This window comes from Mastigoproctus giganteus, chromosome 8 (assembly GCF_048544385.1).
Source record: "Mastigoproctus giganteus isolate SK-2022 chromosome 8, ASM4854438v1, whole genome shotgun sequence".
NCBI classification, from domain to species: Eukaryota; Metazoa; Arthropoda; class Arachnida; order Uropygi; family Thelyphonidae; genus Mastigoproctus; species Mastigoproctus giganteus.
Genome location: NC_143582.1, coordinates 20,479,711 through 20,501,198, shown reverse-complemented (window position 1 = coordinate 20,501,198; position 21,488 = coordinate 20,479,711). Strand labels below are relative to the sequence as shown.

Here is a 21,488-nt window from a genome sequence, read left to right as displayed (position 1 = left end):
GGGGATTATCTGTTGACTAGTAATGGAAATTTTGTTTGGTTACTTCACTAGAGATGTAAAAATTAGCTTCAGAAAACAAAATCTTTGACAGAAAGTCTGGGTCTTTGTTAACCTCCTCAATGGCACATTCGCAAACTGTTCCCAAAATTATGTAGGAATTTTCCTGTTGTACAAGGCAGTGGTCAGGCCACACCTTGAGTACTGTGTACAGGGCTGGAGGCCTCATTTTAGGAAGGATGTAGAGTTTCTAGAATGAGTATAAAGAAGGGCAACAAGATTGGTGAGGGGAACAAAGGGGTGCTCTTACCACGAAACGCTTAAGTTCTGCAAATTGCAGTGCCTGGAGACTAGGCACCTGCAAGGCAATCTGTTTGAGGTTTATAAGGCCTTAATTTTCAGGAAATACGTATGAAGGAAGGTTGTTCCAGAAAACATCAGTTGAATTAATAAACAAGGAAGATGAAAAGTTGGTTCTGTGAGTTTGAAGTTGGACAGTAAATGGATGTTGGCTGGTGGCGGCATGTGTTCGGGCTATTTTGAAAGAGAGAGCAGGAATTATAGAAGCCAATTCAGAAGAACAGTGCCCATGGAAATATCTGTAGATGAGGCATGCAGCAGAAACAGTACGTCTATGAGACACCGAGTGGAGAGACTCTGTTAGAGATGAATCATTAAATAACCTAACTGCCCTCTTCTGAACGGAATCAAGAAGCCTGAGAGAGGTTTTGGGGGCACCACCCCAGATGTGGGAACAATATTCCATGGTAGGGCGGATTTGCAATTTGTACAGAGTGATTAATAGCTTTTGGAAGAAAAGTAATGCCGAGAGCGAAAGAGAAAACCAAGTTTTTTAGATGCAGAGCAAGCAATATTTGTAATGTGCTTGTGCCAAGAGAAATTAGAAGTCAGGGTAATTCCCAAAAGAGATATATCATTTTGCCTAGAAATTGGAGTGTCACCAATGATAAGCATAGGAACAGAAGAATCTTTTTTGCGAGATATAAGACAGGACTGAGTTTTAGAAGGATTGAAATCAACTAAGTTGTTTTTCGCCCCACTGGAGAATTACCTGGAGATTGGCATTTAAAGAATTGGTAGCAGATTTTCGAGAAGTTGAAGCTGATTGTGCAGGACAAGGCTTCTCAAAATGGAAAGTGGAATGCAATGTGCTATCATTGGAAAAACTATGGATAGGATTTCCAATCAATGGAAGAAGGTCATTAATATACAAGAGGAAAAGAACTGAACTTTGGGGGGAACACCAGCATTAGTGGAAAAGTTAGAAGACAGAGAGCCATCTACCATCACTCTCGGTGAGCGATCAGAGAGAAAACTGGATAACCAATTACAAAAAACAGTTGGCAAACCATAAGATGGAAGCTTGTTTACAAGACCTTTATGCCAAACACGATCGAAAGCCTTTGAGATGTCAAGAGCAACTGCTTGTGTTTCACCGAACTTTTCCATTGAATTAGTCCATAAATGGGTAACATAAGCCAGAATATCACCAGTGGATTGGCACTGAGGGAATCCATACTGGTGTGATCGTTGATCAGACAGTAGGTTTCTAAGTAGTTTAAGAGTTGGCGGTTAATCGATTTCTCCATTACTTTAGAAAGAGTAGAAGTAATTGCAATGGAACGATAATTGGATGGGAGGGATTTGTCACCCTTTTTAGGAACTGGCTGGATATGAGCAAATTTCCAAGCAGAAGGAAAAATACCTTTGGAATAAGAAAGTGAAAAAAGGCGGCAAAGAATAGGAGTAAGTTCAGGAGCACAGGTTTTGAGAACAAGTGGAGAAATACCATCAGGACCTGGAGCTTTCTTAGCATCAAGATTCATCAAAATCCTTCTGATATCCTTTTGACGGAAGACCACAGGAGGCATTGAATGGAGCATGTTGGGAATGGTGGGAGGTGTTTTACCAAGATCATTAATACATGAGCTGGAAGAAAAATGGGATGCTAGCAGGTCAGCTTTATCCTTGGCTGAAGTGACAACAGAACCATCTGGTTTGGACAGAGGTGGGAGCAGAGATGGGCAAAAGTTGCGGCCAATAGCTTTGGCAAGAGATCAGAATGCTCAGCTACCATTAGGGCAAGAAGCAAGTTTTCTATTCTTAGCCTTTTCAAACTCTAGTTTTGACTGATTAATAACTGCTTTACAATTGTTGAGAGCTTTAGTGTAGGCAGAAAATGAAACTGAAGAATTAGAAACAAGCTAATTATGGTATGCAACGTTCTCTCTTGAACAGCCTTAGCACATTTATTGGAAAACCAAGGTTTGGATAAAGGACGAGATTATAAAGGATTCCATTCCTGCAAGAATAATTTCACTGACACGATCTGAGCAAACGTTGACATCAGAAGTTTTGAAACAGTAATCCGACCAAGGAAAAGAAGAAAATAAATCTCGCAGGTCATCCCATTTTGCATTCTTGTAATGCCAAACAATACGAGGTTGGGAATAGCCATGAGATAAAGGTTCCATTGGAGAAGGGATAATCACCAAGTTATGGTCTGAGGTGCCTAAAGGACCTCTCACTTCAACTGTGTACTTAGAAGAGTTGTTTGTGAGAAAAAGATCAAGTGTGTTGGCTGTATGGTTGGGATTGTCCGGTATTCTTGTAGGTAAATGAACAATCTGTGCAAGGTCATTAGTAATTCAAAGTTGATTGCTGGAACAGACTTCCATCTCTTGTTGTGGAAGTTGATAGCTTAAATAAATTTTAAGGCTGAGCTAGACATGCAATTTGGAGTGAATGGGAGGGTTTTTTTTTTTTTTTTTTTTTTTGGCTGATGCTGCATAAGCTTGCTTGCTTTCATCATATACCTCAACTAATGCTAAAATGAAGGTACTCATCTCCTCATTGGTCAATGCAGTTTCTCTCATGGGTTTACTCCAACATAGATTCTGTCTCTTTTAATTTCTGTATCAACCTTATGATGCAGTTGTAGGTTATGGGTTCATGTTCCCAATGCCTAGCATTAAATTCCTCCTTGTCCCAACTTTTTTAATCTGTAAATATAATTTTGATACATATCACAAAATTCGTTCCCTATTATTATTTAGGATATTTAATTTTCCATAAAATGTTCATTAAATTGTTGCACCTATTAGTAAGTTCAGTACTCTTTACTCTTTGAATAATGATTACTATTTGTTCTATTTTTAATTTCAGATCTTAGAGAGATATTGCAGAATCATACCTTTGTAGGTTGTGTTAATCATAAATATGCATTAATACAACACAGTACTAAGTTGTATCTGGCTAATACACATAATCTCAGGTAGGCATTGCACATTTTAGATAAAACTTAAATAATATTAACTACATTATAGTCAGAGAGAGATTATCCTATGAATTAAAAACACAATGATATATACAATACATCTCACACCTTCAGAATAATATTAGTATTAATTAACATCTATCTTCACTGAAGTTTTTATTATTATTATTAGCAAAGTAATTCATGGAAATTCATCACAATAATATAAATATTATGAACTACATGTTTCTTTTCTTCCATGTGGAATTTTAAATAAAATTAAAAACAGATAAATTTTTAGAATAAAATGAGATGAAGAAAATACCATATCAGAAACCCATAGTAGCATATCTATAAAGTTGGACATTGGTGCTTATAATTTAAAAAATTGCTGTTGTCTAAGACATTGCTGCTGTTTAAAAGTGAAGTGTTAATCAGTTTTCAGTGCCTAGAGCTAGATGAAGTGAAAGCTATTTTAAAATGAGTGCATAGTAAAATTTAGACAGTTCTTCATTATCAAAAATCACATGGGACAAACATTAGAAATAATTATCAGTAGATAAATAATGGCCTAGTAGACCTTTTAGATTATAAAAATTAAAAAAGTTTTTGCTGATCTGATCTTTTAACCTAGTGTGAACTCAGGAAAACCTCTGAATATTTATGATGAATAAACCTTAACCAACAAGTTGATTCAACTGTTCGTGATTCAGTAACAAAAGTTATTTTTTAGTAGGAGGGAACTCGTCTTCACGTTGCCCGTTCCCTGAGATAGAAATGAGATGTACAATTTTGTTGGATTCCACGACATTCAAGAATTAAGACATGAAGAAGATCGAGCAGCAAAACTAACCACTTATCTTCCAAAAGCAGCCATTCCTTGCTCCATTATAGTAAAAATAATAACTATAAATCAATAATTTGTAGAGGCTGCTAAACTTATTGACAACAAATCATAATTCATTAATGCTTTACCTGTGTTCAGTTTTGATCATGGAGAGACTTTCTTCTCTCACTGAAGATGGAGCACTAAGGCTCGGTCTTATGATCAAGTTAGAGACAAATATTGTTGTCCTTGGTTCTGCCTAAGTTTTTAATATCTTTCATAAGCTGTATAGCATTACCAGAACAGGTGAATCCCCTATTATGTTTAAATATTTGAGACACTACCAAGACATTTATTTCAAAGCATAATGGCTTCTTGGCAGGTGGTCTCTATTAGCAAGTGTTCGTTGAACTGTGAATAATATACTTTGTCTAAGTGAACAGCCGAGTGCAGTGTAGAAGTAAAATGCAAAACTTCCATTTATAACATAGCAGCTGTTATTAGAATTGGGCTGTAATTATCCTACACACTGTAATGTTGCTGGAATGCAGGGTTATTTCAATGCAGTAGTTGAAATCAGGTCAAAATTCATGTGCTTCACCTGCATTTGATTTCGATCATGGAGCGATTTTCTGCTCTTACTGAAGATTGAGTACAAAGTCTTCAATGCTAAGGCTTGGTGTCTGTGTTCAAGTTAGAGACAAATACCATTATCCACAGTTCTGCCTAAGTCGCTAGTATCTTTTTAAATTGTGTAGTATCACTAGAATAGGTGAATATGCTAAACATTTAAATTAAAAATATGAGACACTGCCAGGACATCTGTTTCAAAGTTTACTGGCTTCTTATCAATATCATTACTTGGGTTAAAGGTAAATGTAATGTGTAAGTTTTACTTCCATACATTGCTCAGCTTCACTAAGACAGTTTACATTATTCACATTTCAGCATGCATTTTCTAATAGAGATTACCTGCCACCTAATGGGAAGCCAGTAAGCTTTGAAACAGCTGTCTTGGTGGTTTCTCAGATTTTTAAACATAGTGGCCTCAACTATTCTGGTGATGCCATACAATTTAAAGAAGATACTAGCAACTTAGGCAGAACCATGGACAATGGTATTTGTGTCTAAGTTGAACATGAGCCCTAGCCTTAGCACTGAGAACTCTGTGCTCAAGGCCTTTAGTGAGAGCAGAAAGTCTTTCCATGATTGAAATCAAATGCAGATAAAGCATATGAATTTTGATTTGATTTCAACTACTGTGTTGAAATAGCCCTATAATCCTATAGTATTATTTGTAACAAAATTCAAACCAGTTATATCAGTCCAAAATGTCTCCCCCGTCAATAGCTCAGAAGCATGACACACACACACACACAGCTCTGTACATGTGGAATGTTATCACCCAGCATGGATGATAACATTCCATTATGCAGCATGAGTCTTGTCTGACCAATTTGATTGGATACTATGATGTGGTCACAGCATTCCGTTACGCAGCATGGGTCTTGTCTGACTAATTTGATTGGATACTATGATATAGTCACAAAGAAACTTAATGCCAAATATAATTTTGCTATTATATACTTGGATTTCAGGAAAGCTTTTGATATTGTTGCACATGGAAGACTGCTGTACAAATTGGAGAGGTATGGCATTAAGGGTAAGTTGCTACAATGGATAAAGGAATGGTTGAGTGGGAGATGACAGAGAGTGGTAATCTCAGTGGACACTGTTCTTCATGGACAAATGTTATTAATGGAGTTCCCCAGGGTTTGCTGTTGCGCCCATTGTTGTTTTGTATATTTATCAATGATATTGATGAGGGTATATCAGGTTTAATGTCTAAGTTTGCAGATGATACAAAGGTTGGAAGGGTTGTTAATAATAGTAAAGACAGTATGCTACTCCAACTGGATCTAGATAAGTTGGGCAAATGGGCTGAGAAGTGGCAACTGAAGTTTAACATTGACAAATGCAAAGTACTGCATATGGGTACAGTAACCGAAGAAAAACGTACCAACTGTGTGGTACTACACTCAGGGAAGTTGAAGTGAAAAAGACCTGAGGGTAATTGTGCAGTCAAATATGAAGTTCGCTGAGCAGTGCAGATGGGCTGCCAGGGCAGGTCATGGAGTCTTGTCAATAATAGGCCTCATTTAGGAAGGATGTTAGAGTTGCTAGAACGAGAACAAAGGTCAACAAGATTGGTGAGGGGGAACAAAGGGGTGCTCTTACCAAGAAAGGCTTAAGTTCTGCAAATTGCAGCATCTGGAGAGTAGGCACCTGCGAGGTAATCTGATTGAGGTGTGTATGGCCTTGAATGGGTTGAGTAAGCTGAATGCTGATGGGATTCTTCCTCTTGCACAGATTCAAATTGAGGAAAGACAGTTGTAGAAAAGATGTGCGGAAATTTGCCTTTAGCTAGCGGGTAGTTGATTGGTAGAACAGACTTCCATCTTTTGTGATAGCCTAAATAAATTTAAGACTGAGCTGGACAGGCTTTTGGAACGAATGGAAGGGTGAAATGGGAAGGTTTTTTTTTTTTTTTTTCTTCTTTTTTTTTTTGACTGATGTTGCATAAGCTTGCTTTCTTGCATTGTATGCTTCTACTAATGCTAATGCTTTTTGTATTCAGTGCTGCATTAGGTAACTTTACTTGATAATTTATGTGATCCATTTACCTAAAAATCATAGTCCTAAAACTGGCAACCTCCATGTTTTAAAATTGCTAATTATGAGATGATACCTGTACTGATTTTCATTATCTTGTTGTGTATTAGCAACTTACGTATCCAATTATATTAAAATAACATAATTTGACAATATTGGCATGATTTTGGGGTCAAAAATTTTCCACAAAACCATTTTTGTGGTCTTAATTTGGTAAGCAGAATATCTGGGATATTCCAAAAAAAAGCTGCATTATTTTTTTGAATATTAGGATACAAGATATCTGGATATTCATACAAATATCTCATTGCAAAATACTGACATATATATAATCATTGTAAAGTTTTTTTCACTATTGTGAAATACAAATTGCTCATAACTAAGATAGTAGGATCTTCATCTGTAAATCTTTATTAGTCTGTTTTTTTATATATATATATATTTTTTTTTTAAATTTTTATTTATATTTTTATTTTGTATAATTATTATTAGAATTCGGTGATTGTGTATATACAAAGCTTTTTATATACAGTGCTGAACTCTTCTACCAAATGATGATAAAGGATTTTGGTAATTTAGGAACATTAACCTTATCAGTAAGTGAATATTCTTCATTTTTTCCTCATGTAATAAAAAAATCATCATTAGTGTGCAGTAATTATAGAATTGTGTATTATAATAATGACATTAATCGAAATAAGTTACTAATCTACAGGAAGTAGGTTCCATTATTATGAGGATAGCCTATAACAAGAAACCTACTGTGAGCTTTGTTAATATATCGTCAGTTTAACAAAAATGTTAAACATAGGAGAATTCTGTAATAACGATTAATGAAATATCTGTAAATATGAAACTTGTTATAATAAGTGCTTTAAAATGTTTATTACTGGAATTTTTCTCATATATATTTTAGAAAATGTGTATTTTGTTTAATCTTTAATCTTTAACTGCTGTTCGCTCATTCCAGGAAAGAGAAGGAATTTCTAGGTGCTAAATCAATTGTGGTCTAGCCACGTGTGTGATATTCATATGCAATAACTTAAAACTATTTTTCTTTCATCATCCTATTGTTTTGTTGCAAACAATTGGATAATGCCCCAACCACGTTGACTTGGCACATTACGGCCTTAGCTGTCAATGCACCATTAAAAACCAAATCGAATCAAAATTAAAACCCCCAACCATGTCATAAGTACAATCATAATACTTCTTTCATAAAATTCAATGACATTTCCATTCAACTAGGTTTCATCTGTTCATCTGTGTTTGAACAGTTTCTGTGGGTATGTTTATATCTTCAGCAACACTTCTACTTAGCATTAGCATTAGTAGAGGCATATGATGCAAGAAAGCAAGCTTATTCAGCATCAGCCAAAAATAAAAAAAAAAAAAAAAACACACCACTCCCATTTCACCCCTCCATTCGTTTGAAATACCTGTCCAGTTGAGCCTTAAATTTGTTTAGGCTATCAACTTCAACAACAAGTGATGGAAGTCGGTTCCACCAACCAACCAACCACCCGCTGGCCAAAGGCAAATTTCCGCACATCTATCCGACATCCATCCTTCCTCAATTTGAATTTATGCCCTCTGAGGTGATTATTCTGAGCAAGATGAAGAATACCATTGGCATTGAGCATGCTCAAACCATTCAAAGCCTTATACACCTCTATCAGATCACCTCGCCGGTGCCTAGTCTCCAGACTCTGTAATTTGCAAAACTTAAGCCTTTCTTTGTAAGAGCAACCCTTTGTTCCATTCACTAATCTTGTTGCCCTTCTCTGTACCCATTCCAGCAGCTCTACATCCTTCTTGAAATGAGGCCTCCAGACCTGTATACAGTACTCAAGATGTGGCCTAACCATTGCCTTATACAAGAGAATAATCACCTCCTTATCCCTGCTAGAAAAATTCCTGTATATCATTGACAAGACACCATGAGCTACTCTTGCAGCTCGTCTGCACTGCTCAGAGAACTTCATATCTGCCTGCACAATTACCCCCAGGTCCTTTTCATTCTCCACCACTGTCAGTGTAGTACCGCAGAGTTGATATGTTGCTCTGTGGTTACTGTTTCCCATATGTAGTACTTTACATTTGTCAATGTTAAACTTCATTTGCCACCTCTCAGCCCATCTGTTCAACCTTTCCAGATCCTGTTGCAGCAGCATAGCGTCAGTAGTGTCCTTAACAACCCTGCCAACCTTTGTATCATCTGCAAACTTGGACATTAAACTTGATATACCATCATCAATATCATTCATAAACACCGAAAACAACAACGAGCCTAACACTGAACCCTGAGGAACTCCACTAATAACATTAGTCCACGTTGAGCAGTGTCCATTGATTACCACTCTCTGTCTTCTGCCACTCAACCATCCCCTTATCCGTAGCAGCAATTTGCCTCCAATGCCACACTGCTACTTGTTGAGGGTCATTCACTTCTTGGTTTATCTGCAAAGATTGTTCAGCCTAGTTTGAGCTGATTGTACCAAAAAATAGACTTGTTTCTTGAACATGAGTGTTGAACCATATATAGCTTGCAGTTGCTGATGAATATTTATGGATGGGCTTAGTTGCTGTGAGTGCCGAAATTGGATAATTGCACTTACCTCTTCATTTGTCCACATTTTAAGTAGGACAGCTATTTTGGTTTAATCACCTAATGTCAAAAAAAAAAAACATACTCTAGCAAGAAGAAAAGAAACATTATATATGTGTGCCTTTATTCATGTGATGTTTGCTATTTGGAAAGGCATGGTTTCTACACTAAATCATCTTCTTCTTCTTCTTCTTCTTTGGTCCTTAGCTGGCAGCTGGGGGAGGCGGTTGGCCACGCAACCAGTATGCTGCTGTAGGTGCCGCAGGGTTTCGGACTTGCTCTGTGATGTTCTTCCATACCTTACGAACCATGGCGTCAGTCCTGGCCTGGTTAAGGTCGAGACGTCGGCTCTTCAAATCATGTTACCTTACTTTTCAAATAGTCCTTGCGTATACAAGGGTTATTTGATAAGTTGCTAACCTCCTATAGAAGGGAGATGTATTTTTGAAAATAAGTTAACATATAATTTAGGGTAGAAACTATTCTTCAAAGTTATGGAAATTAAGTATGTGATTGGAATACAGGAAAGCGTGACTATGCATTGTAACTTCTCTCTGATTTCCATTTTGCAGGCCAGCACATATTTGTTTGTAATTGTGAATCAAGCAACCCTCACATATATGAGGGTTGATTAGTTTTTAGTCTCTTATAGAAAGGAGATATATTTTTTGTGCATATATATAACAATACCCAACATTTATACAGGGCCTTTTCTGGTATTTATCCTCCAGAACTTACTCTGGAGAGAACAAATAACAATGACTGTTCAGCTAATTACTTAGACCTGGACATCAATATCAGTGGCCCTCAAACTGCAATTAATATATATAATAAAAGAGATGCTTTTAACTTCAAAGTAGTAGTCAGCTTCACCCATTGGCACTCCTACATTTCAAAAAAAGTGCATTCAAATATGATACTTCACCAATGCCACTATTTGCAAGAGCAACATTCTCTTTTTAGACAATATCAAATTACTCCATAATAAACTTCTCAGTAATAGTTTCCTTTCAGCCTTCCTTTACCATCATTTTAGGAAAGCACTGAATATCATGAAAGCCTACCGGGCTAGCCAGGTGGGTAAAGTGCCTGCCTGGCAACCCTAAGGTTGCAGGTTCGAATTTTGCCTCGGGCTTGGATATCATGATGGCGCCACACTATCCGGTTGGATCTCGTGGCCATGATACACGAAGGAAGCGGGAAAAAACTGGTTCCTTCATTTATTGCTCACATCATATGATAAAAGAAAAAAATCATGAAATTTAAAAAAAATTGATAACAATATTGATATTAACAACGTAATTGCTGGTTGATATCTTTTTACATTCAGGCTTTGTACATAATGTATAGTCATATATCCCCTAGCCTCTGTCATGTCTCACAATGTAGAAAGCCTGTGCCCACAGATTGGCTAACTATGGGGGTATTATGTTTTGTCTTGTCTTACTAACTTTTTGTCTTTATTTTTATTGTTCTTTTAATACATTGTTCAATCTGATATATTTGTAAAAACGATACCATTACTGACTTAAACACGGGGCATATATCCAGGGACCTACTTTTGGTATGGGTACGCAACCTCAGACTGCCCAAGCACCACTATATTCCTCTTCTTCTAATTACTTTTTGCTGTTCTTAAACACTACATTTTATATCTCATGTGCAATTAGGCTGGCCAAAAGCAATATTCGAGATACTGTGTTTCTGCTATCACTACTTTCTTCGCCGACCAGGCTAGCCGAGTGGGTAAAGTACCTGCCCGGCAACCCAAAGGTCGTGGGTTCGATTCCCGCCTCGGGCTTGGATCAAAGTACTGCAAAAACCTTGGGAGGTGCAATATGGCCACAGAAGCCGATGCGCCAACAACTACCAAATCAAAAAAAAAAACACTACTTTCTTCCTCTACAACAAAGTTGAGTCTTTTCAGTGCTACTTTGTTAGTCTAGATTTCTCCCCTTTTCTGGTCCATTTGCCTCATTTGTTTAATTGCCAACTTCCCCATTACACGGATATAGTTTGCTTTGATCAATTTACACCTTTCCTCCCAATAGGGGGGAAAGGTGTAAATTGGTAAAAATTCGCTAAAAATTGTAAATTGTTATAAATTCACTGGGAACTATCGGCTAACTCCTTTGGTCTCTATTACAGCCCTGTTGTGTTCGCTTCCCTTGGCTCGACAGTTAATTGTCATATCCTGACTATATTCTTTGGTCCTGAAACTTCACTTTCTTTGTTAAAATTCAAGTAGGGCTAGTTGCTATTCATTCATTTTTCATTAACTGGAATCAATTGGTTTTGATTTTTACCTTTTATTTATTTTAGTACTATATTGGTTTTGTTTTTTTATTATTCCTTTTCTTTTTGGTCTCTGTCAGGTTGGCTGTGATGTATACGTCTGCTCACTTTTTCTGTCTGCTATGTATACGTCATAACAGAAACAGAGGCCTTGCTTATTGCGGCGTTTCCTTTGGTTCTTGCTGCCAGCCCTTGATGTTGTGGTTAAAAATCTTAGGACCTACAGCATTAAGTACCATTTATATATTTGCATTTAATTTTTTCCATTGTTACTACACCTGACAGGTTAGCACCCCTACCCATACACTTATCTAATCAATTTGCCTATATATATATATATATATATATATATAGATAATAATATAGACTATGAGTATGGGGTAAAGTATAGTCTAAGGAACCATCTGTCGAATTCATAGTAAAGATGCAAGTAAATACCTGTAAAGAAAATATGTTATGTGAAAGCACTCAGTGTTGCAGTTATGATGATTTTGGCATTTTCTTCAGGTTCTTTGGGAGTCAGCCTCCAAAACAAAGGGAAATGCAACAACAAAGCAAAGTCTCTATTTCGAACATGAGATGAAACGGTAAATTACAGAGTTTAACAAAAGCGAGGAAAGAGTATAATAGCTGACACGTATCTCGTGCCTGACCCTACATAGGCGGAGATAAAAAGTAACAACTAGCTTAAAAAGGAAAAGTATAAGGAAATAATACCTAAGTAAATAAATTTCGAATCAAGAATGAAATGAAATTAAAATAAATCAGTTGGCCAAAGTGGTACATACTATCGTGCCGTGCCGCGGCTTGAATGTGTGCCATGAGGCGAAAGCCAACACGCAGCATACGTGAATCAGAAAAAGAGAATTTCCTGCTTTTAAGATAGAATATATGTGCAGAGGAGAAACGACCTCATGTGCTGGAAGGTGGAAAGAATAAAAAGTAGAATTATGATTGGGTGAGAACGAATTAAATGCATGCTACATGTGCTACATGTAATTCGTTCTCACCCAATCATAATTCTACTTTTTATTCTTTCCACCTTCCAGCACATGAGGATGCTTTATCTCTACATATGTACTCTATCTTAATAGTGGGAAATTCTCTTTTTCCGATTCACCTACAGTGTGTTGGCTGTGTAGGTATGCCAATGTTGGAATGTGGCTTCATGTCACACATTCCACCATCGGCACAGCACGATGGTAAGTACCACTTTGGCCCACTGATTTATTTTAATTCCATTTCATTCTTGCTTCGAAATTTATTTACTTGGGTATTATTTCCTTATACTTTTCCTTTTTATGCTGGTTGTTATTTTTTATCTCCACCTCTGTAGGGTCAACTATTATACTCTTTCATCGCTTTTATTAATTTCTTAAACTCTGTAATTTACCATGTACTGAGTATATCTCGTGTTCGAAATAGAGGTCGTGGTCTTGGCAGCTGACTCCTGAAAAAAACACCAAAAATCATCGTAATTGCAACACTAAGTACTTTCATATAACATATTTCATAATATTTTCTTTATAGGTACTTACTTGCAATTTTACTATGGATTCAACAGATGGTTCTTTAGAATATACTTTTCCCATACTCATAGTCCATATTATTATCTACATTTCTTATAGTTGCTGGGTTCTTTCTACTATTAATGCAGTAATCCTCTATATATTTCATTCTCTTTACCACTTCTTTAATTAACATTATATTATATATATACACTGATGAGCCAAAACATTTTGACCAGCAAGTCATTATGCAAATCGAAGCAACTGCAGCTGAACTACGGCACGGGTCGGAACATGGTATAAAAAAACACCTGATACTGAACTCTGTTAATCAGTGTTACTCTTGTTCTTCAGATGGGAAAGGCAGTGGACTTAAGCGAGTTTGACAAAGGCCAAATTGTAATGGCCAGGCGACTAGGTCAGAGCATATTTGAAACGGCATGGCTGGTTGTTGTTATTTGGTTTTTAGTAGCATTAGCAACTAAGGCCATATTGCTACGGGGATATACCGTGGTTATTCCCTGACCTTTCCGCATCTTCCGTATTTGGTGGTCACGGGCTCAAACCCCGGTCTAATCAAGAAGCATGTGCTACGCACTGCTGCTCCTGCCCACCAGGATACGGCACGGTTGGTGGGATTCTCACAGTCAGCCGTGGTTAGTACCTACCGAAAGTGGTCCAAGGAGGGGAAACCCACGAATCTCCTGCAGGGTGTTGGACAACCATGACTCATCGATGCTTGAGGTGAGCAAAGGCTCTCCCAGATGGTATGTGGCACAGAAGGGCAGCCGTGGCACAACTCGCCGGTAATTGGAATGCTGGTGAGGGAAGTAATGTGTCACAACACACAGTATATCGAACCCTGCTGAAAATGGGGCTGCGTAGCCGCAGGCTGCTCCGAGTGCCCATACTAACCACAGTTCACTGGCGACAGCACCTACAATGGGCACTTGAGCATCAAAACTGGACCTTGACTGATTGGAAGAAGGTTGTCTGGTCTGATGAATCACGTTTGCTGTTGCACCATGTGGATGGCCGGGTAGTTGTGCGTCGTTTACCTGGGGAAGTAATGGTGCCTGGATGCACCGTGGGACGAAAACAAGCCGGTGGCAGCGGTGTCGTGCTTTGGGCGATGTTCTACTGGGATACCCTGGGTCCAATCATCCATATGCCAGGCACTCTGACGTCTACCACCTACCTAAACATCACTGCTGACCAGGTACACCCTTTCATGGCAATGGTCTTCCCCTCTGGCGGTGCCATCTTTCAGCAGGATAATGCACCATGCCACACCACCCAGATTGTTCGAGACTCGTTCATGGAACACGAGGAAGACTTTCAGGTATTGCCCTGGCCTCCAAATTCCCTAGACATCAATCCGATCGAGCATCTGTGGTTTGTGTTGGAACAGCAACTCCGATCTGCGGCATCTCAACCACAGACCTTACAGGAGTTAAAGGATGTGTTGGTTATGTGTTGGTACCAGATACCTCAAGACACATTTAGAAATCTTGTAGTGTCCATGCCTCACCAGGTACGAGCTGTTTTGGCTGCACGTGGAGGAACATCATATTAGGTAGATGGTCATAATGTTTTGGCTCATCGGTGTATATATATTTATTTATTTTTATTTTTAAGTTAATTGAGCCATAAAATATTTTTACAAAAAATAGTTATCAAGGAAGGATATTCATATAGATATTCAAACATGAGAATCTGTCCCAATATATGCAACTGTTAAAAATTGAGAACCAGCATCGAAAATGAATGGCACAATGGCTGTCCATCAACAGAGCAACCATTCCTGAAAACTTCAATAAAGTTCATAACATGGTGATGATCAGCAAGTAACTTTTAGAGAAATAGTAGAGACTATAGGTATCTCACTTGAATGGGTGTAAAACATTGTCAAAAGTAAATTAGGTATATAAACATTATCAAGCAGATCCCTGAAACTTTTCTGACCAGATATGAACCATGGCTTCATCATTACTAACCAGAGTCAAAAGTAAGATTAAAATAATAGAAGTATACTGATTCACAACTCCCTAAAGAAAGCCAAGTCACTTCTATAATGGTAGATAAGGTTATGTTAACTGTCTTCTGGGATTTAAAAGGGATAATAGATTATCTTTCAAAGGAAATAAGCAATAAATGGACAATACGATGTTAACTTAGCAACTAAATTACAAGATGCATTGCAGTTAAAGAGGCTAAGAAGGCTGAAATGTAATTTATAATCTTAGAACTATGATACCTCTTTATATTTTTGATCAAATTGGATAGGAGCACTATTGGCCTGTAGTTCCTGACAGTTGTCCTACAATCTAGGAAGGTTAGTTGGGAGATCTATTAGTGATCTCCTAGTAAATTAGTTTCAGGCCTTCGAATATACAAAGCGTTGACTTTTAAATTCTTCAATATTTGGTACTAAATAAAGTAATTAATTTTATCACAAGTGTGGTGTCAAGTGTTTTTCATCTAAAACAATTTAATTATTGAAATAATATAATTATGGATTTATTTTATTCATAAACTTTATCTCAAAGTTTTAATTTTTACAAACAACACTAATCATTAATAAAATATTCAAATAATGTTTAAAGTATTATTTTTCTAGGATTTATTTAGTTATACATTTTTCAGCCGCCGGCTTCACTCTATGAATTAGCTATGTTGGCACTAAACAGTGAAGAAAGTGGATGGACAGAAACTGATGGACCCAAAGATGAACTAGCAAAATACATTGAAGAATTTCTGAAATCAAAAGCAGAAATGTTGGAGGATTATTTTTCCTTTGAGATTGATGAGGTCTGATTTTTTTTTTTTTTTTTTTCTGTCATTATAAGGAGTACAGATGATGAATTCAATATTTAATTTAACTTAACTTGAAGTTTACTAGATTTATTATAAATACTTTTTCTATGATATTAGACAACAATAGGTAGCACAGGGTGATCATTTTAAATTAGTACCCATGAAAATATCAGTAACTTCAAGTAAAAAAAAGTTAGAGACATGATTTGGTAGGTCTTTTTTTAATACAGTACGCGCCGGTTATAGTGATCATTTGTTATTAGAATCAGCCACTTTATAGAATCAAATTTCAAAAAACTGATTCAAATTAATAAACAATAAAATGCACTACACTTTCATCGTTTATTAGAATCACATCTTTGGTTATAAGAATCAATTTTGAATGTTTCTGTGATATTTTTCTAAAGCACATTTCTGGAGGTCACAACCATAAAAAAAAAAAAACAATTTGCAGTTTTGGTTTATTGGGCTTTTTTGTTTGTACAATCTGTTATAAATGGGTAGTAAACTCAATCTTATTGCATTTGCGATAATACCGATACCTGGAATTCTGTGTGCTTTTATGTTATTACAATGAAATGTGTTTCCCATTCACTGAAATCTTCAATTGTATAAAAAACAAATTTTCAGAATCCGCTCATTCCCCTATCTAAACTTCGTAAACTTTTTACTCCATAAAAAAGTTGCGCATGTAATGTTAGTTCTAGTTTGTGTGCCATGTGCTTTGTTATTGATTGATGCTTATCTTTTTTTTACTGATCTTTTTTTTCTGCTTTAAATTTTTTTAACCAAAAAAAAAAAAAGTCAGTGAACAGAAATGTCAGTTGAGTGTGTGGAATGAAGTTTCCGAAACCTGCATTAGTAACTGTTTCAAAAAATGTGAATTAATTATTTGTGATGGTTAACTAAGTCATGATACTGATCACATAGAAAAGCCTGAAGATGTGGGGGTTAATGATTGGGTGGACATAGATGGTGATCTACAAGTAAATTGCCCAGTCTGATAATTTCGCCAAGGAGGAGGAAAATGAGGATGAACCCAAATGAATTCCATTTACAAAACGGCAAAATCGTGACACTATAGCCATCCTGAGGAGAGCATTGGAAGAAACTAGTGCAAGTAATCATGGATATACTGTTATAGAATATTGAAAAATCTATAAATAGACTCTGTAGTGATAATTTAAAGCAATCTAAAATAAGTGACTACTGTATTTTAAATTATAATCATATTACAAAGTGTTATGTTTAATTAATATGTATATTAATTAAGCTATGTACATAAGTATAAATTTTTTATTTTGCTAACCTGTAGATAATATTCATCTGACTTTCGCATATTATATTTAGGACAATAGCCTCGGGTTACGTAGAAGTTAACTTTTATAACCTGCAGATAATATTCGTTGATTTTTGATTATTAGAATCAAAATTCAATTTGCAAATATTAGCATTAGCAGAGACACATGATGCAAGAAAGCAAGCTTATACAGCATCAGCCAAAAAAAAAAAACCCTTCCCATTTCACTGATCCATTCGTTCCAAATGTTTGTCTAGTTCTGCCTTGAATTTATTTAAGCTATCAACTTCCACAACAACAGATGGAAGTTTGTTTCAGCAATCAACTACTTGCTGGCTAAAGGCAAACTTCCGCACATCTATTCTACAACCGTCTTTTCTCAGTTTGAATCTATGCCCCCTCAGGTATATGAGTACTATAACCATGCTTACTGTATATCCATCTAGTAATAGTTTATATCCAGATTAGTATCACTGTATTGCTGTACAAGATTTTCAAACAGTTAACACTGTTTTAAGAAATTTATCTTTCAGATAAATGCTTTGACATATATACTCATCTAGATGTTACCAACTTTCTGAGCTGGTCAACCCCTTGAGAAAACTACTGAGCTTTATCAACTGCAAAATAAATTCCCACTATGTATAATATTAGTATTATATTAATAATTTATAAAAGAGCAAAAATGAATCAGTGCAGCATACCTTTTATGTTAAGTCTGAAGATGTTAAGTCTTAAGAAGTTTAAATTGTTAATGAGGAGTTGGGCCTGATGGGCAACAAGAAGGATATATATTAGTCTAAGTTTGTAAATTTGAGCCTTAGATCACCACAACTTTGATGTTCAGCTTGTTTCTATTCAAAAGTGCATTCACACGACTGAATCCAGCTTCAACCATCATAAACTTAGAAATTTCAACAAAAATAGATCAACAATTGCACAAAGCTTTATATGTTTAGTAGCAGTATTTTCACTGCTTCAGTAATTATGGAAGCCTTTACATTTGAATTGGTTTTTCCTTGATTTCCAGGCTTATATCATTGAATTCTTTCCATGAAACAGGAATCTAGTCCATCCACGATGATTAATATTATCCAGTGATAATGATAATGTCATCCAATCCAAACCACCATGATTTCAAAATCTTGAAAATAAACTTTGATATCATTTTTTGCTTCATGCTCTAGACACAACAAATTTGTGAGGTAATAAAAATATCAGCAACCCAAAGGAGACCTGTACAGGCAAGTTTTTGTTTCTAATTGTAATATAGAAGTTCAAGCCTGAATGAAATATAAATCAGCTAGATAAAAATTTTTACATATCTACAATTCATTTAAAAACTGCATGAAGGAGGAGCTGATTGAAACTTTCCTCATTTTCTTCACATAACATTGCAAAGAACTGAGAAATAACACAAGTACCATGGAGTTCTTCACTAAATTTTTTGCAACAAGATGCTGTCCATGTAAAACACAATTCCTAGTGCATACATTAGGAACTTGCTACTTTAGAAAACCTGAAAATCCTCAGTAACTTCCAATTGTTGCCAGTGCAGAAGCAACTGCCATAATGTTACTAAAAAGATTGTCATATTTTTAAAAATGCTCCTTTAAACATGAAAATTATCTCACCATCCAAGTCAGCTTTTTTTAAAAATTTGGCAAATAGAAATTCACCAAAAATACATTTTTGTCTAGGACTACAGTACCTTATACAGGCTGTAAGAATATTTGCACTTCTAAATGTCAACTCATTCACTTGAATTGCAAACTTGACCTGTTGCAATTTTGAAATGAACATTCATTAAATATTCACTGCTATCCCATCAATAAGACATTGCACTGTATTGTTACTTATTGAATTACACTTTAATATGGGCACTCTTCATCCATATTTTTTGGTGACCATTTATTTAAGGCTAGTAGAGTAATCTCCTATGTGGCTTTTCTTTTTTTTATATTAAGAGAATTATTGTACAATGCCTGCATTCCTTCAATAGAAGCCACTGTTCATAATGATAAAAGGATTTAGGGTATTTGTATGCTTTCTGAATCTTTTCTTCAGCATTTTAAAAAACTCAATGTTCTTGCTTTTTTTATTAGAATGCATCTTCACAAGATGGTTTTTTACCTTAGAAAGCTTCATTGCATCATCACTGAATGTTTTTTCATAACAGATATGGATGTTGTTTCATTACTGTTTGAAAGTATGTATGAATCGGAATTTCAAATATTCTTGTGAATATTGGTGGTATTTTTTCTTAGCATCATTGAGCAATTTGGTGGAGGAATATTTGTCACTTTTTTATTAATAATATGCAGAAATTTGTTGTTAACAAATGATCTCACACAAATCACTTAATCCCACAAATGATCTCAATGCATCACTTAATCCCACATGAAATTTTAGAAACAACTGAATCTGTTTTGTATGATGTTTCATTTTATCATACACAGTGAATGGTTGTTATATTGCTTTGTTACTGTTTCATACATCCTCATTAGATCCCCAAGTATAGTATGGTGTACATGGGTTATAGATTCATAAAATCTTTCTAATTCCTTTTTTTTTTTTTTCCTTTTCTGTTTTATCTCCAAAAAAAAAAAAAAAAAAAAAAATCTACATCATTTTGGACATTTGATCTTAAGTTTATTTATTTATTTATAGTGTATTTATTTATTTATTAGTTATGTCATGCATGAAATTAAATTCATTTTGTCTCAAGCTAAGGCATAAAATCGAGGCCTGAGATGATCCCTTATTACTCCTTAGATATTTATCAACTCCCATGGACCACTTTGAGAAACCTTATTCTAATTGGTATATCATAACACTAACATAATCCTATTCACTAACTTTGCACGCTTCTGTGTTCCACAGGAGTTTACTTAAGTACCCTAGCAGATCCCACTTAAAATTACTACCATTGACAGATTTTTAAATTCAGTATTTTAACAATATTCATTTCAGCTAATTAATAATTTTTATTTAGTATTTTATAACTTTCATACAATTTAAAATTATTGTTTGCTATTGGAGCAGCCAGTAGATCCACACATTTAGTAACTCCACCACCCTGCCATCATTAAAAATATAGTATTGCTGTACTAGTACCAAACTATTTTAGTAGAAGCCACCAAAGAAACTTCATCTATTGCCAACTTTGGCACAGAGTGCATCTTTCCTGGCCTTCTTGCTAAAGATTGCAGTAATGTATTGTATGTTACTAAACTGTTTTTGACCATATATCTTTTGTCCACCCTGAACTTTGTGCCTACAAAAACACATATCAATCTTTAAAGGCCTTGGTGAGAAATAGTTTGTAATATTAACCAGAATTAAATATATTTTTTTTAACTATGAAATTACAAAACTGAGTAATCACTTTGTCACTAAGTTGTGACGTAGCAGTAGATTTCAATAAGGATATTAAATTTAGTTTAGCTTGTAACATATCTGTGACATGGTGGATAAATGACTTGTGTGTGCTACTACCATTTTCTGATCTTTAAACAAAAAATAAATAAAATAAGCAGTGTTCTCCCCAGGACCTATTGAATGGGCGCACCGCCCGGCTAAAATTTAAGCGATTCTTGCAGTACCATATGGTACTGCTCACTGATCTCGATCAATATTAATTCTAATATACTATGCGATCGAGGTCAATGCGACAAGAGCATGTAATGTTAAATAATTATGCAATTAATTTTTGCTCTGGATTGCTTAAAACACATTTATAAATAACAGAAAATTTTATAATATTGCGAAGTATTACACTTCCCCACCTGGCTGGCAAAATTTTCTGGGGAGAACACCGAATAAGGAAGTGATATTGTAGATTATAGAAACTAAGCCATTTCCATATTCCAAACTTGAAATTGATGTGCACAAGTAGTTTTGAAATATCATCTAAAATTATCCAAATTGTTGGGTTATCGGAATGTAAATTGTTAAGTCAAAAACCTTTCTTTTGTTTAAATAAACTTAATTGTTTGCTCAAACTATGTGGACAGCAATGTTTTAATTGCTATAACTGGGATTGCAGTTTATAGTTTATCCACTGAACGTTATATATTGCTTGCAGCTTAATAGCTAACCTTCTGGGCAGATTTCTGGGGATTTTGCATCCTTTATTGATCAATAATAATTACTCATATGTTTAATTTGGTAATAGAATGTTTCTG

At 35.6% G+C, this 21,488-nt stretch overlaps 1 protein-coding gene across 1 annotated transcript in view; it reads left to right on the top strand.

Moving 5' to 3' along the window:
- The window catches only part of Mlh1 (DNA mismatch repair ATPase Mlh1), a 110,026-nt gene that overhangs the window by 73,347 nt on the left and 15,191 nt on the right, over positions 1 to 21,488 (top strand). The window contains exons 13-15 of the mRNA XM_090380163.1: positions 3,184 to 3,292; positions 7,306 to 7,369; positions 15,831 to 15,995. Coding sequence (XP_090236289.1) covers positions 3,184 to 3,292; positions 7,306 to 7,369; positions 15,831 to 15,995 — 338 coding nt within the window. The remainder of the gene's footprint in view (positions 1 to 3,183; positions 3,293 to 7,305; positions 7,370 to 15,830; positions 15,996 to 21,488) is intronic.